The 17,413-nt window shown below is 36.6% G+C and overlaps 1 protein-coding gene across 3 annotated transcripts in view; it reads right to left on the bottom strand.

The window, feature by feature from the left end:
• The window catches only part of LOC122569927 (protein split ends-like), a 174,746-nt gene that overhangs the window by 113,397 nt on the left and 43,936 nt on the right, over window positions 1–17,413 (bottom strand). For all 3 annotated transcript variants that reach the window (XM_043731592.1, XM_043731590.1, XM_043731591.1), the window contains one exon: window positions 14,573–14,824. In XM_043731592.1, coding sequence (XP_043587527.1) covers window positions 14,573–14,824 — 252 coding nt within the window. The remainder of the gene's footprint in view (window positions 1–14,572; window positions 14,825–17,413) is intronic.

Consider the following 17,413-nt stretch of genomic DNA (forward strand, 5'->3'; position numbering starts at 1 on the left):
GAAAACGAAACGGAGAATCTCTACGAATCGACGGACGCTTTAAACGAATAAAATTAAAATCAAAGGACAGACATACACTTTGATTCTAACAACAGAAGATTAATTTTAAAAAACGTAGAAATATAATTTAGGAGAAAACGAAACGGAGAATCTCTACGAATCGACGGGCGCTTTAAACGAATAAAATTAAAATCAAAGGACAGACATACACTTTGATTCTAATAACAGAAGATTAATTTTAAAAAACGTAGAGATATAATTTAGGAGAAAACGAAACGGAGAATCTCTACGAATCGACGGGCGCTTTAAACGAATAAATTTCAATTGTAAAATTAGAATTAACGATAATTTCCTCGCCGTTTCCATATCAACGTATAATTGCCATCTTCTCGACGAAATTAAATTTTGTACCACCTTTTTATCGATAGACGTGCACGCTTCGTTTGCAGCGTTTGATAAATTCCACTAATGGAATTATACTGTCTGCAATTGGTACAAACTTCTCTCGCAATTATTCTCCAAAGATTTTCTTATGAGCTTCGATTCTAGTAAACATGCTGGCCATGTTGAAACATTGATATCTTTTGGCGCAGTCACTGTTTCATTTGTCTCGATGTACAAACCGGAACATCGTCGTGTTGATAAACAAAATTACTTTCTTCTATTCTTTCCGTGCATGATATTAAAAAATCATTGTTACATGTACGTTTCTGTCCCAGTTTTCCCAAAATTCCATCACATACAATCTTGTCATCAGGATGGAATAACTACATGATTTTGCCAAAAAGAAAAAAAAAACGTGTATAGTGGCTTTATGCAAATTTCGGACAGTGTACACTTTCCCCATAATTCTCTCATTTGAAAGTAGCTACATCGGACACCTGTATACACATTTGTCATAAAAACGTTTTTTAGCCGCTCGATTAATATTAAACGGACGTCAAAAAGGAAAAAAAAACAACTTTATTTTCTTGATTCATACGAAGAACGTTTATACGTAGATGAATTTAATACCAGTCGACTGTGAACATTCATTTCACGGAACGCGTGATTGCGATGTACTTGTTCGCCGTGAAATCGAGTTGAAAATTTTACGGAAAATCGGTTGTTGATTGAGTACAGTGAGAAAGAGAGGCAGAGAGAGAGAGAGAGAAAGAGAGAAAAAGTGGGGACTTCTATTCTTGAAATACCGGATTCGGTAAACCCGCGCGCGTTACACGAACTGAATCATAATTTCTTTTTTCCCCTCGCTCGACTCTGTTATCGATTACGTCATAGTTTACAAGATAGCGTGCACAACGGTAGATCATGTTGTGCAGTTGTAACAGCGGACGGGCCGAATCAAATTTAATTAATACACACGGTTCATGTATTACAGTTGCAAATAAAACACGATACGACCGTTTAATGAATTCCTCCGTTTAATGGCCAGGCTAACAATTTAATTAAATATTTTGCTAATTACTTCAATTTACGGTTCAATCGCGTATTTTGTATAACTTAGCATTATGCGAATACGAATGATAATTAAATTCAATATGAATAACCTTTCGACCGAGGAAAATATACGAAGGAGAACAATACGATAGATAATTCATATTTTCTATGTTTTACGGTAGCTGGAAAAAGTATTGACACGTGTATATCTTTACTTTCGAACGAAACATCTTTCTAAAGAGGTTCTATACATTTCATTTTCGTAGTATCAGATGTTTATGGTCGTACGAAAGTATCGCTAGATAACGAACTTAATTGAACAGTATGAAAACAGAAATATATAAGAAATACATTGATGTAATACAAATAACACAGATAATTTTTTTCTTAAGATTCAAAAATTGTTTTTATATTCAGTGTGGGAGCTAAACGCGTGTTTTTTTTTTTTCTTCATTCTTTTTAAAATTTTCCAAATGTTTCGCAGACGAAGTGATTCGGAACATGAACGAAACGTACTCGTTACTATGTTTCCCTGCTGCGATCTTGGCGCGAAAAAATTAGCGCGACAAATAAAAAACCGACACACCCGCGTGGGTGTAAAGTAAAAAAGAAATAGGAAAGAAAAAAGATTTATCTAGTACGGTAAGAAATGAATCAACGTAAACAAATCGATTCTGCCAGTTTGTACGATTTCATGAGTTATATCTGTACGAAGCATTGCCAGCGCACTGCACGGATGTATTATGTAAGTCACGCTTCTGAATAAGAGCCTTTACAAACACTGCATTGATTTTTGTGCGTACACGTGCAATCTCCGACTTCGAACATACAAAGTGATATTAGATATCCGCCATGTTGCACGCCTCGTGTATATCAATTTCCCGTTGCTTTTCGCAAATAATTTATCTCCGACACGCGCCATGTATGAAAATAAATCAATCTGTATTTAAATGCAACGAATAATTATATTCGTGCATTTACGTCAGTTCTGTTATTCGTATCGAAAACTTTGACGATATTTTACGACCACCGGTTTTCCAATATAACGTTACGTTTTAATAAAAGAAAACGATTTTTCCTTTTCCCTTTCCACGATGATGCTCCACGTTGTGGAAACAGATACACGGGCCGGCTAAAGTATTCCACCACTTACCATAGAAAATGTTTATATATAATACACGTACACGTAAGAGATTTCTACAAGTATTGAAATACTTTGGCGAGCTAGTGTATTTCCATTATAATGAAATTTTGTAAAAAAAAATATTTTTCAAGAATACAGTAGAGGTTTTATGTCACGGCTACAACGCTACTTAAATGAAATTTCCTTCCTCCGTTCTTATTCTCTTTTCGCTGCGCGGTAAACGTTAATTCCATATATTTCCATCTTGAATGTTTCTCTGCAAAGTAATATTTGCATTGAAAATGTAATGGGATTGTTAAAAATGTAATACGTGTACAGCAACTGTGTTTTCCATTCTTCCTTGTTAAATTAAAGGAGATTTCAAAGCAGACCATTCGGAGCATTAAAGAAGATTTTGTTCTCCTCGGCTCTGTTTTCTATTTGTAATACAAGCTACGGCAGTTTCTTAAATCGATCAGACCCTCGAACGGAACAGCTCTTCGCTCTTCATTTCTCTACAGAATTATATCGTTCCCGGGATTCGCGAAATTTTTCTCAAAGTTCCCGATTCAGCTTCCGTCGCTTTCAAGGCATTCCTCTCGAAATTCGATAACAATTCCAACGGGAGGTGCTCGAACTACATCAGCAACAATTTTGAGCGCCAGACCGGGCGATTTATTCTCAAAATGTTTGCCCAAAAGCGGCGCTGCGGTGTCTGCCAATCGATTCGTCGTCGTAAACTCCACTATTCTAAAGCTTCTAATTAAACTTAAAGCTCTTCAAGAAGCTATTTTGGTATTCTTTTTCCCAATCGCCGACTAACCACGCGAGCAGACCAAAAAGAATCGATATTTCCGAGTGTTGCGATTATGCTCCAACTTCTTGAACAGTTGCATCCCTCGTACGTTTGTCAAGGTCTCGGATCTCAAAAAGTCGAACGATGCAACGCGAAGAATAAAAGGTGCGACGAGTGACAACGTTCGAATATGGAGCGATAAAAAAGACGGTTTGTACGATTTAGGATCAGCGTTTAATGGAAGAAAACGATGCAGACGGGTTAATCGCGTTGTATGTGCAGGGCTTAAGGGTACGTTCACCCGATCGCGGATTCCCCATCGTCCTCAACACTGGCCTAACAACAACCGCGTGCACGCGAATTCCACGAGTTTTATTTAGAACATTGAATTATTCTAACGTGGAGACTGCATGCGTGCGCGTGAAGACGTCTATATGAAGAACAGAGAAAGACGGATAGAAGAATAGAGAGGAGACGAGGAAACTCGTTGGCAATTTTCTAATAAATTATGCAGGCCAGCGTGGACTCCCCGCGAGTATCAAATGAAGTGTGTGCATCACGTCAGGTTCGTGTAACTCCATGGATTCGATAGAACAGAACGAAGCCGAGGATACGATAAATCATAACAACGAATGGTAGGAACGTGATAATCGCATGTGAGAAATCTGCTTGATCCGTGGAAGAAACTGAGGAAATTCTAGGAAACCTAATTTTTACCAAGTAATGGATAGAAAGTTGTTTCGATAATTAAATAACGATAAGTAGAGCGGCAAGTATGTATGTACATATGTGCTTTATACAGGCTATCGCTCGTTGATAATCTCTCGATTCATAAACAATAGCCTCGTGAAATGAAATGGACTCGTTCTCGTTTCTCAGTCTATCAATTAGATCGACGATAATAGCAGCAGATCACGATGTCGTGGTTATTTGTTCGAGAATTTCAAAAATTCATATTTTTTAAACGAAACGTCGATCGATAGGTTTATTGGAAAATACAAATGATTCTATACGATGACTAAACAATTTACGATCTCTCGTTGGTTACGATTAAGTCAATCTGGGTCAATTTATACGTTTCTATCTTCCATTTAAAAAGAATGATATCTCCCAAAGTATGCAATTTCCCGGGCGATCGTTCGAACAACCAATTCCAAGTTTCTCGACAGAGAGACTCGTATTCGCTCGAATTTCGCCGTAGGCTCCTTGAGACTGATTAATCTTTTTTCTAGGCGTTCTCGAAATTATAAAATCGAATTGCTCGAAAGACACTTGGAGCGGCACGGAAATAGGACGTCGAGGTTCTCTCTCGCTGAGTACACACGCGTAAAACAGAAACGAGGGGAAAGATAAAACGAGAGAAAAAAAAAAAAAGGAAAAGTTGAAAAGAAGAAGAGGAAAAAAAAAGAAGAAGGAAATATTAAGCCACGAAGAAACGAGTGCAAATAAATTTCATCGCTCCCGGAACAAACTTTTTCTCGCGGGGAGGAAATAAACGAGCGTAAAGTATTTTCCGACGGAGTGCAATGAAATATTCGCAGCGTCTATGTTCGATCGCGATGGAATGCATGCAAAACAACACTTTGTTCGCTCTTGTTATTCTCTTTGCCGTCTGTATTTATACTGCTCAACAATACCACGACGACTTGTATATATTTTTCTCCCTTCGTTTTGTAACCTCCACTATTTCTCTCTTCATTCGCTCAAAAATTCATCCCTCGATCAGCAAGGGTTTCGATTCGTAAATATTGTGCATCAATCGGTGCGACTCGATATCGACGCAACAATGAAATCGAAAATAAAACGGGAGGGCGACATTTTGCGAATTAAATGCCCGCGCCAGACCGCTATTTCTCTTTTCTTTCTCCTACGAGCCGACAGAGAAAATTTTTCAACTCCGGTCGAGTTATTTGAGAAATTATTCCGCGCTCTAGTTTATCTCCATATTAATATCATCATTTTCGCCTGTGCACGGATATCATATCCGAACAAGGGCTTGTTACAACAAAAACTAATAACGCGAAAGCTACATTTATTAATTAGGCTTCGGGGGAACTGGTTTTTGAACTCGTGGCCTCCGTTCCGTACACGTCGGAGTTTCATCGGCGAAATAATATTTACATTTATTTTCCTCATTATATCACGCATTCCAACATCGAATGCAGTAATTAAATTAAAGAGACAAAGTAGAATAAAATTTCGCGAAAATAGAAATTCAACAACGCTACTAAAAATTAATGCGCGTATTTATCTAGAATTACACTGGAAAAACTTCATGAAAAGTTCTACAGCCGGACGAAGGAAGGGGGAAAAAGAAGAAAAATAAAAGCAACCTTTGAAACGGAGGTAGAAAAGTTCATATCCTCTTAAATTACTTCGCATAAAAACAAAAAGGGACGAAAAAAAGGTGGTAAAAGAAAAGAAAATGGTAAAAGAATTTTTTCGTAAAAACAGAGAGAGAATCTTCCAAGTTCTCATGGAAATTCTCTAAGAGTCCGAACGTTTCCCGTGGATAACGAAATCTTCGACGTATCGAACGAACGAGAGAAAAAGAAACGGTGGAAAAGAAAAGCGTCGGATTGCAAACACAAAACGAAGAAAACTTTTTAATACATTTGTCAAAATAATCAGCCTCTTAAGATATCAAGTTATCGGCGTTGTTTATTCCTTTCGAATCAGCATACTTTTTATTCGGCCGGCAGAGTTTGTTGCACGAATCAGAATTTCTTCATTTAAGGCGAATTTATAATGACGTCAACGGATAGCGTGGAAATTGAGGGGAAATCAACGAGAAACGTGAAAACACGAGTCCGCGCGAAAAAAGAGAGAGCCATCTTTCAGATATATTTATCCTGCATTTTGCGCCCTTTTGTCGCCATCCTATTTTCAATCTTATTTTCAACGACGTTTAGAGACGCGAACAAGTCAAGAAATTACCCGTAATTGCCGTTTTCGTTTAGAAGTTGCCGTAAGAAAATAAAATGAAATCAAAGCTGGATGGATGGAATGAAATCTACAGCGAGAAGGCGAGAAGGAGATGAAAGGGCGCGAAATCTCGCCAAATCTCTTCGGTAACGCGTTTTCTGGTCGTTTATAGTGACACATCGTTTTCTACACAGTCCGTTCCTCGCTGTCTCTTCGCGCTCTTTGATTCTTTTCAAGGGTCATCACGGCGACTTTGAAGAATCAGAAAGAGAGAAAACAGCCGGAACAAAGTCGAAAAGCGGAAAGTATCCGCTTTCATCTGTCATTTTTTCCCTTTTTCGCTTTTCTTTGAAAAATAATCGTCAACACTTTTTCTAATTAGTTGTGACTGTCCGTTACATGGATTCGCCATGGTATTCCAACACTTGTACAAACATACACGCAACGCAGTGCTGATAAAATTTCAAAACGTTTTATACAAAACACGTAATATATGTACACAAAAGTTTTCTACCGTAAGTGTACACGTTTCGCATACTTTCTCTGAGTCATTGTACGTACAAGCTATTACAATCGACTAATGCCAGTCGACGAAGCCGCAAAGTGTGAAAATATTATGCCAACGATTTATCGCGAATCAACTGTGTCACGTATAATTGGCATGATCGATGAACACGAGCGAATTAAAAGGTTCGATTTATCTTGACTATCGAACAGCAATGTTTATCCATCAACAGCTGCAGGGCGTTTCTGCTTCTAATTTACTAAGATAGGGTCATGGGCTGGCTACTCGCTTCTTCATCAATTCTCCCAATTGCCTTTCCAACAGTTTCGAAATCAAAATCCAAGCTTCGTGAATTCTTATTTCCGCTATCTTCTTGCCGTGGACGCGTCAAATGGAGAATTAAATGATATTTTATATGTATCCAGTTACTAGAATACGAATATGTATTAATTTACATGAAATTTACATTTATTCAGAGATCTACACAACGGAAAATTGAAGGCCACGGGCAATAAACATAATGTACAGTTTAAAAATTCAACGATCAGTGTCGTATTACCAAAGCTATCCTTTAATCCTTATTTACGATTGCTCGAAATAAAGAGATTAAAGAGAACAGGCTTCTGTCATGTTCTATTCGTGTGTTCTTCGATAATATGTGAAAGTATGAACAATATCGGAAGCTATAACATTTAGCGGTAGAAATCTCTGTTTCACTGGTTTAATCGTGTTCGTAAAAATCCGCAGTCTAATTCGATAGAATTTATTTTTAAATCTTGCCAGTTTTCGATTACGTGGAAACAATTACGTCAAGTTCGTCAATGGTTTGAGAGCAATCGGTCTCCAAGTTGGAGAGTCGCAATCGAAGCGAGGGTTCAAGCGAAAGATTTATCGATCTTCGGAACACTCGATTGAAATTGAAAGACAACGGACTAACGTAATGAAACAAAGCTCGAAAGATCATACATATACACCGTAAAAGGTAATCTAAATATTTATGATATTTTTCCAACCTTTGAATGTAGCGAACAAGATCTTTTTTATTTACACGAATTCACGTTGCCATGGAACGTGCATCAAACACCATCGAGAACGAATTAACGTTGATCTGCACGAGGCGTGTGCGTGTGTTGCGTTTCATAAAACTAACATTTAAACCAGAGAATGCATTATTCATTACGTCATTTCTGCAGACAGTATTAGAACGTAACCTTGTCGAGCTCGCGGAGATACTTATTTCTACATATTTGCAGCGTAACGGCATAATGCTTTAAAAAAGTCTACATAATACAGAAGTATTTCCATCATTTTCCAACATTTCAATTCGATAACTCCGTATCTTTTATCCTATTCGCAATTTTTTTTTTTCTACTTCAAATTTTTAACCTTTCGGGATAACCGATAAATAAACTACAAATCAAAACTGTTTTCCTTCCTTTCTCTTTTTTTTTTTTGTTTTTTGTTTTTTTTTTTCGAGGAAAGGAAATTTTCAATTTTTCGGTGGTGGTAGTTTCTTCTCTGACGAAATTTTTTTACAAACACAAAATACAATTTTTTCTGGCTACAGACATTTTTTACTCTTCGCCTGAAAAAAAAAAAAAAAAGGAAAGAGAAAAAAAGGAAAAGAGGAGAGTAGAGAATCATAACTGCTTTTACTCAGGCTTTGCCTCTCTATTGCAGCTTTAACAATTGTTAAATTACTTTTCCGCGTAAACCACGGTCAAAGATCGTCCCTCTGCTAATTTTTTTTAAACACAAAAGCAAATTGATTTTCGTCCAATTGGTATTAGCTGGAATGAAAATAATAATTGAAGTAAAAGAATGTCATTTTACTGGGAGCGTGGTGTTTGCAGCTATCCGGTTTCAAAAGTCATTTAAAATAATATTTCCAAGGCTGCATCCAATTTGTTGTTCTTACTCGATGCCGTGTGCAATAATACGGTCGTGATTGTGAGCACGGTGATTCGATTTAACAGTGGCTCTCGCGTGCACAGACGTTTATCGATTTAAAATAATAACGAACGCTATGTGTTTTTCCATTTACCAAAGTACCCATTATGTCCCCGGCATTATCGTGCATACACGTATATAAATGGTACTTTTACATCTAAAAACAATTTCTATAATATTTCCAACAAATAGAGAATCAACGTAGTTGTTCGTAAAAATTCAAAATTCATTCGTAAAGTGAAAAGTTCCGACAGTGGATTTCTAGGACGCTACCGATATTTCTTTCAAGATTTCTTTCGAGCGAGAAAGAAACGAGGAAACACGTGGAAACGCAAGGAAATAAAAAAAAAAGAAGAAAAAAGAGAGGAAGAAGAAGATAAACAACGATATTCCAGCGTTATAATTAAGCTCGAGCCTTTCAGAAAAATCTAAATAATAATTATCGTAAAATCAATGATAACGATTGAGATAAAAATTAAAAGTTGGAAAAGTAGGATGATAAAAGGAGAATATAAAGTACGTTCATTAAGAAGTAATACATACTGATAAGACAAACTAGACGTTTCGATAAGTAAGATTACGACGAAGAAAATGTATTATTGAAAAAGCAATTTTCCGTCCAAGTAGGTTATTTAAATAATTCATAACGCTCGTTTATAGAACCATGTTCGAGGAATTATATTTTTTTCTTTTTTTATCGCGAATTCCTCGTTGCAAGTTTGATACGAGATGGAATTATTTATATTCCATGGAAAGAAGTTGCGTCGAGTCACACAACATTCCGTACTCGGTGCATATTTAATTAGCTCAACAATTCGACTAACTAAACGCTGTTTTGACTGTTCGTGACTCTGCCAATTAGTAAATGCGAACGAAACTTTGTTGTTAGAGCAAAAGCGAATAACGTTACTTACTTCTCTTCTACCCGTATTTCGGTACACGCCATATATCGTTTTAATCGTAAATCGATAAAACCATTTTTCTAAGATATCGCGACGAGCTCGATATAAACCACTTCGCTCGAGAAATAATTTAACGTTTCTTTTCGTCGGTTCGCCAATTAAAAGTCGAATTGGCGAGGAAAGATTTACGATCGAGGAATATGTATTTGATTTCACAGCGTGTACATCGATTATTCCGTGTTCCGTTTTATTTTGCGTTATTTTAAACGACTACATTTCTCTATATTTACCGGGCGCATTTAATTCGGGAAATTCATCCTTTGAAGATTGTTAAATAAAAATGACGGACAGACGACTGAAGACGAATTTGAGAAAAATCTCAAATTGAATTTCTGCATGCCACGAGAGAAACAAAATCCATTTTTAGACTCTAGTATACGATGCTTTCAAGCTAACCAGCCTGTAAACAGTGAAAATGACGAGCGAAGGGCTGCGCTTAATTGACAATGTCTCGATAGTAGAACAGGCCGACCCCAAAATCCACCCTAACCATCCAACGAGGGATTTTGCTTCTGTTCTGTAGACCCTTCCGCAGCATTTTTACATCTGCCACTCTGTACTTTACGCTTTTGCCTCTATTAACCTCTTCTATCCTTTAAATCTAGCCTTTTTTTTTTTGCATATCTCTGCTTTACTTCTGTTGAAATTTTGCAAACTGTGCCAGAGATTCAGCAAGATTTAACAGGGTACAATTCGTATAATTATTATTTGTTAATATTTAACGGTAATAATGATATTTACTAGATTCGTTATACTTCTGTTAGATAAATTACTCGATAAACGCCACTCAAGCGTAATTTATATTTTCTGTTACAATAATGTTATGCAACGATCGTGTTACATTTGCGCAATAAATTTCAACGTTAGACGTTTGACTGTAATTCCCGTGTCATTTCTACTAAATATATTCGTTTAAATCGGTAATATATACGTTTAACAAATTATTAGCAAAATAGGCAGATCGATCAGCGTATTCTTTAAAATTTTCGCTCTCGTAATCCATAAATTTGAATTTATGTCGTGATTTATAGCGGGGAAATAATGGCAAAAGTCGTTAATGAAAACACAATGTGATATCCAGTACGTTCAAAATTAACGTTCTGGCGTTAGATATATTATATTACATTACTCGCACCTTTAGAACGTAGAAAAGAAACGAATTTAATGCTTAGAGAAGACGGGAAATGAATTATAAGTATGGAACTGCGCGCGGAATTTCAGAGAAGCTCAAACGAGGCGGGGGCAAAAAAATAATGAGAATGCAAATATGGTTTTGAATAAAATCCGGCAAGTATGAAAGCCGCAGGAACAACATACAGATCTGCATCTACTGCCTCCCTCTTCTTTTTTCTCTCCTTTCTTTTTCTAAAAAATTGCGTTAAGCGTTCCTTGTGTAAACGATGTAAGCGTAATACTTCTATAATAACAAAAAATTCCACGCCGCGATACTTTCAAAGCCCAGGCTCGTAAATCTCTCTTCCACTATCCATCTCTCGCAGCACAACTATTTATTTTTCTTTTTTTTTTTTTTTCTCCTAATATCCCACCATATTCAGTTGCCAATCACGTCCTCATTTTGGACTTTTTCAACGAGCGTATCTTACAACGTTGCAATTTTATCGCACATCTCGAGTCTTCCTGATTTTATCGCGTATTTTTCCAACGATAAAAACGATTTCATTCCGACGTTTTTCCCTTCTACATCCTTCCTACCTTCCTTTCTTTCTTTCTTTTTTTTTTTCTTTTTTCATTATGACAAGCGTCGAGAATTACTTGATTAGGAGGCTATGAATTTTAATAGATTTATGCAAATGCGACGCGTGAATCCAAAGTATGCGTGTATACGAACGCACTGTTCGTTCAAGAAAATTATCGAGTCTCAATTAAATTATCGAGTACACATTGCGTTTTCCCGGCGAACAAAATTCGATAACACCGATTACTCGTTTTTCGCGTTCCTCTATTAGCAGGGGGAAATAAATCTATATTTCGTTTCACGAGCGTGCCTCGGAATTCCATAAATTTTTCAACTCCGCCAATTCGTTTCATATTTTTCTTCTCTCTCTTTCTCTCCTTCGTTTTTTTTTTTTTTATTGTTATCCCACTTCGACCCAATTGATTCTCTTCGCTTCTCGCGCGCATTGTCGTTTCGCATTAATAAATATAAACTCGCAATTATTAATCACTTTATGCCGAGTTACATATACGCGTCGATTCACGTTATAATCGATCAATGCAGCTTCTGAATATTTATTGACCCGCCGTGGAATGACATAATGCAATTTAGTATTGGAAACAAGCGAAAGTTTATTGGCGATGAAGTTGAGGCATATTCCTCTTCTCTATCGTTTCTCCTCCCTTTTTTCTTTTTTTCTTTTTACTTTTGTTTCGGCATACAAAACGCCTGGCGGATACGATATTTCGTAATTAATATCGCCAGATGGGAAGCTACGGCCGACAAGGAGAACTCGAGGAATCAAAAGCGAACTCACAAAAGGAAACGGTCGTTAAAGAAGGGGCCATTAGCATGTCGTTAGCATAATACAAGGTGAATTTGATTCCGAGTACACGAATGTGCCCTGAACACTACCGTGGCAGCGATAATCGCGTTATTATAAGACAGATTAATTTTAGTTAAACTATAGCTTTGGGCCGGTAGAAATGGCCTGCAATCCCATACGATACACGAACTCAACGCAAAAACGAATACACCGTTTGTACACCATATTAAATTAATTTTGTCAAAAGGAAAGAATAAAGAAAGAGGAAAATAGAAGATCGAAAGGAAAAAAGACCGAAATTTTTGCGGTACCATAGAATTTAATGAGAGGTTAATGGTCAGTCGTCACGCGAAAAAAACGCGATTTACCCAAAGCGTGCTCCGAGTGATTTTTGCCGATGAAATGTTCGAGCAACGTGGAAAAAACAGAACGTAAACCGGTTTACGACGTCGAAAGAGCATTTCCTCGTTGTGGAACGACGCGTTCGAGTGTTTGCCAGCGATTACCAGCTAAATTACAATTATTCGCTTTGCAACTTTTCGACCGGGATAAACTTTAGATAAGAGGATGTTACTTGTACGTTATTTATTCGGTAGAAACCGATCCCAAGTGTTTTTTTTTTCTTCTTCCTTTTTATGTAATGCGTGTGAAAAATAATGTTTATTAAAGGAAGATAAACGGAAAAAACAAGACCCCCTTGGTAATTACGGAGTTGACGTTTAAACGTATCATAGAACACGTCTGTGTGAAGTATTATGTAAAGTAAAAAAAAAAAAAAAAAAAAAAAAGAAGGATCAGAAGTACATGTGCACATTCTGATTTCGTAAGAATCACGTTTCGAGTTGAGGTTTTTTCTTGCGCATTCAGCGCAGAAATATAGAATTGTTTCGAGCAACGTGGTCGACCAATGAATTAGATCAAGGTTGCATCGCATCGCTAAAATTAGCCGGCAGAGAATTCAGAAAAATTCTGCCATTACGACACTCCTAATCGTTCGACGATCTTTTAAATCATTCCGATCGGAACGCGATCGTTCTTCCATCACTATATATCGCGGCGCAACCATGATTACTATGTCTTCGAAGAGAGGGCAATTAAATTGCATTGTTCGCTGGTCGAAAAGATTTATGACTCCTATAGAACGTCATTTGAACAAGTTACAGATGACTTCTGGTTTCAACGATTTCAACAGTTTCTATGAGATCATTTAACTTTGGAAGACACATGCTTCGTCTTAATTCGTATTCCACGTATATTTCACACAGATTGAAAAACAGCACCGGAGAATGAAATATCTGGAAATTAATCGACCTAAAATAAAATCACATCGACCTATTGTGATGTGAAAACGCGTGAAATCGGTCTCACGTATTTTATGATTATTATTATTATTATTATTAGACTTGTGGATATAAAATGTCCTCCTCCTTTGCCGCTTCTTTCTTTGTACGAAAAATTTCAACGTCGTACTATATTTCGTCCTGCTTCTTAAACGTCGTTTCAGCCTGATTATATGTATGTTCAATTAATGCTGTACTTTATATTTTAAAGTTAAAAGGAAAAAGATTGCTTATTATCTTATCTGGGGCAATTAACTCGAATAAAAGATTACACTCGAGTAATTCGCTCGGTTCTATCGCGAAACGAGATTATCTTTTCTACGTATTTTTGCCGTGAGATTTACTATTTTACCATTTTACTTTGAATTATACTTACGTATCTTACTATCCGTATCTTATACATCTCTCCGTTACTTTCGCAATAAAGTCACAATGTAGCAATCCCAGCTGATTTATCGGTTTAAATATTACTTTCTATTTTCCAGCGCATAACTATTTACGCGCTGCTATCGCCCGTGAACCAAGATTGCTTCTCTAATTCATTATTTTCACAACGAGAGCGACTGAATAGGCAATTCGACTGATTCATTGCTCGAAAACGTTACTTTCTACCTTCCGCAGTTAAAACAACGTACGATCGAATAAAATAGAAACAAACGAATATTACCGTAGAAAAATATACTAAGTACGATTCTGTTGATTTCCCGGCCTTATTTTATTCCTTGGTTAAAACAATAGAATTTCCTCTAACATATTAGTTAAAGAGAAACAACCACATAAGGTTTCGTGAAAATACTAGCGTCATCGATAAAAGGACAATTCCGCTAACGCTTAATTGGCTAACAATAATTATCTATTAATCTACCTATTAATAGTACGAAAAACAAAAATATCTGACTTAACACGAATTTCTTCTGTGGTCTCCGATACTCCCAATCTACCGAAAGCGAAGTATTCGTGTCGAGTGATAGTTTCATTTGGAGACTCGACAAAGAGAAACAAGTACATTGGTAAAAAGGCGAAAATCACTCACCTCTCCGTGCGTGTCCCTTCGGCCATCCGGGGTGTTCTCCGGTAAAAAGTACAGCCGTAAAGATGCCAGAGGTTGATTCGGCCCCCTGCTGTCCATCCACAGCAACTGAAGTTCCCCAATGCTGACGAGATCTGCATCGCTCCACAATTTCGTGAGGAAGAAGCTTCCAAGACGAAGTACACGACCGTTTCCTATTCGAACTGCTTTATAGAACGTGTACGGACCGTGGCTGAAGCAAGCACCGCCCAACAACTGCAACAGAAATCAATTTTATATTAGAAAACGAAGCGTGTGCGTAGCGAGAAAATTGTACGCAATTTACGTAGGGCTCGTTCGTTTCGACAAACCTTATTTGCGTATTAGGAACGGCTGGTACCTAGCACGATACGCGAACGACTGAGGGATTTCCTTTCGGACGCGTAATTTCGGCAACCTTCGCTTCGAACGTTGACGAGTCCTTGTGTTTATAAACTGATCGCGTTTAGATATGTGTTCGATGTATTTGAAATTTACAAACAGACGATCTACATACAAGATTTGTGTTCTGAATGAGAAGTTTCGATACTTGAGCGATAGAAAATGATATAATAAGTAGAGTATAGGTATTTGCACGTTTATTTACGTATTCTGTTAGAAATTCGTGTGGCAGAAAAATACGCGTAATAGGAAAAAATGTATAAAAGTATATTTAACGAGTAAAGTTATCTTTAAATTGAATTTAATTAAATTGATTACTCGAGTAAAATTAATTAGCGCTTTTTCATTTTCTGTGAAATCGTGCAGCATGCAAAAATAAGGCTGGTAGTGAGCGAAACATCGGAGTAGTTTTAAGGCTGGTGTCGAGTATGCTTATTTGTAAGCCGTCAGTTCAGTTTTATGGATGTTCGTCAAGTGAAACAAGTCGTTAGATGACTCATATCCCACGCCAGAGGCCCTCATTTGTAACAATGTGCTCCTTCAAAAAGCACATGCTTTTTTAAAAAAAAAAAAAAAAACATCTCTTTTTCCTGGTAAACGAATATCAGCAACTTATCGTTCCAAGAAAATGAAAATTATTTTCAGTTCTTTAACGATCGATAGGATTTCTGGTCGATCGATATGAACGTTTTTCCTTTCAATAAATTCGCCGCACTTCAATTACGATCCACAATTATACAATTTTACTATAATCGGTTGACGTTCATTAATAAACCGTGAGCTCATTTACGAGACTGAATAGAAAACGATACAGCGTGTTTAAACTCGGATAACGTGGAAACTAATGAAGGTAAAGTAATAAATTTTCCGAGGAAGATTCAAAATGGCTTCTCGTACAGTCCGTGACGGGAATATCGGTTTTCTCCCTGCACTTTGTTCGCTCGGTAAGAAAATAACATAGTTTCTAAAACAATCTTCCTAAAATATAACCGTTATAATCTTTTATGCGTATGTATTTTATGTTACTTTTGGAGGAATATAGATTATCAATACAACCGTTCGTCGTGTCAGTTATTTATACATGTGACATTTAAAAATGAGCTTCTAAAAAAAAAAAAAGTCATACTCAGATAAGAACTGATTACTTTATCGAGCGAATCGCAAACACATGTCAACTAAAATATAACAAGTAATTTCAATGAGTATGTATACACTAACCTCCACGTTATCTCTTATCTAAAGTTTTAAAAATGATAATAATGTTAGATTATTCTATAAAATATTAATTCCTTTAGATACAATTTTCCGGCACTTGTTATCTGTTATTTTCTGGAACTACGTGTATTCCATCATTTTGGAAAATTTTCAACTCCTCTCAGCAATTGCTAGAATTTTCACGAAAAATATTCGGTCAATGCTTTTACGTAAAATTAGATACTTTATCTTTCCAGCCATTCTGATTATTATTATTTTGCCCTCTAATAAAATTTCGTAACGATCGAAACGAGGAGAGATCTGTCCGTTTTAAGCGAATGACGTATAATATTTACAATTCTGCTCTTTATTTTATCTAATCTTACTGACACGATGAAATAGATTCCCTTTCTAATTCACTAGAATTAATCATTTCTGTACTAATACTATCTACAATTTTTCTAATTCTAATTACAATCCTCAATACTTCGAACTCTCTACATCTCAGTTTAACAATTATCATTATTATCATCATCATATTGTCGTTATTATTACCAGTGTTACGATTACTATTGTCATTTTTACTATTGTACCGTTACATTTAACTTTTAGTCATTTCTACCGGTTTTAGTTTCGTTTAATTCCATTTCTTGAAACTTGTATCATTATTTCCATAGAATACATCAAATTAAATCGAATAATACAATAATTGTGTTTTTAATTACGAGTTTCGATGCTTGCTATTTAATCTTATCTTAATTTATAATGTTAAATAAACGAATGACCTAAGATATAATCCGAGGTTTTCATTTACCCTGTAAAAAATCACCGGTGTTATTAAAGGACGAAAAAAAGATCGTTTATTATTTTACGGAGAGCAAAGAAAAAGACAAAGAAGAAATTCGATAAACGAAGAGTGTACGGTGCACGTAAGTACAGTCCTGCGCATAACTCTCGATGAGCTTCCTGTACGAACAGCAAAGCGAGCAACGACTCGCATTCATGTCTTTTATACCTTCTCCCTTCCACTCACTCTCTCTCTCTCTCTCTCTTTTTCTCTCTTTTACTCTCTCACGAATGCGTTCACTTCTTTCCTTCTGCCCTTTTCTTTTTGCCAAGATTCAACCGTCAACGTGCGTGATTAACGAAGCACGCGAGGGCAGCGATGCGGTTCTGTGCAATTCCGAATGCACGAGTGCATCACGCGCATCAATTACGCGGAATCGGTGC

Source organism: Bombus pyrosoma, linkage group LG8 (assembly GCF_014825855.1).
Source record: "Bombus pyrosoma isolate SC7728 linkage group LG8, ASM1482585v1, whole genome shotgun sequence".
NCBI lineage: Eukaryota > Metazoa > Arthropoda > Insecta > Hymenoptera > Apidae > Bombus > Bombus pyrosoma.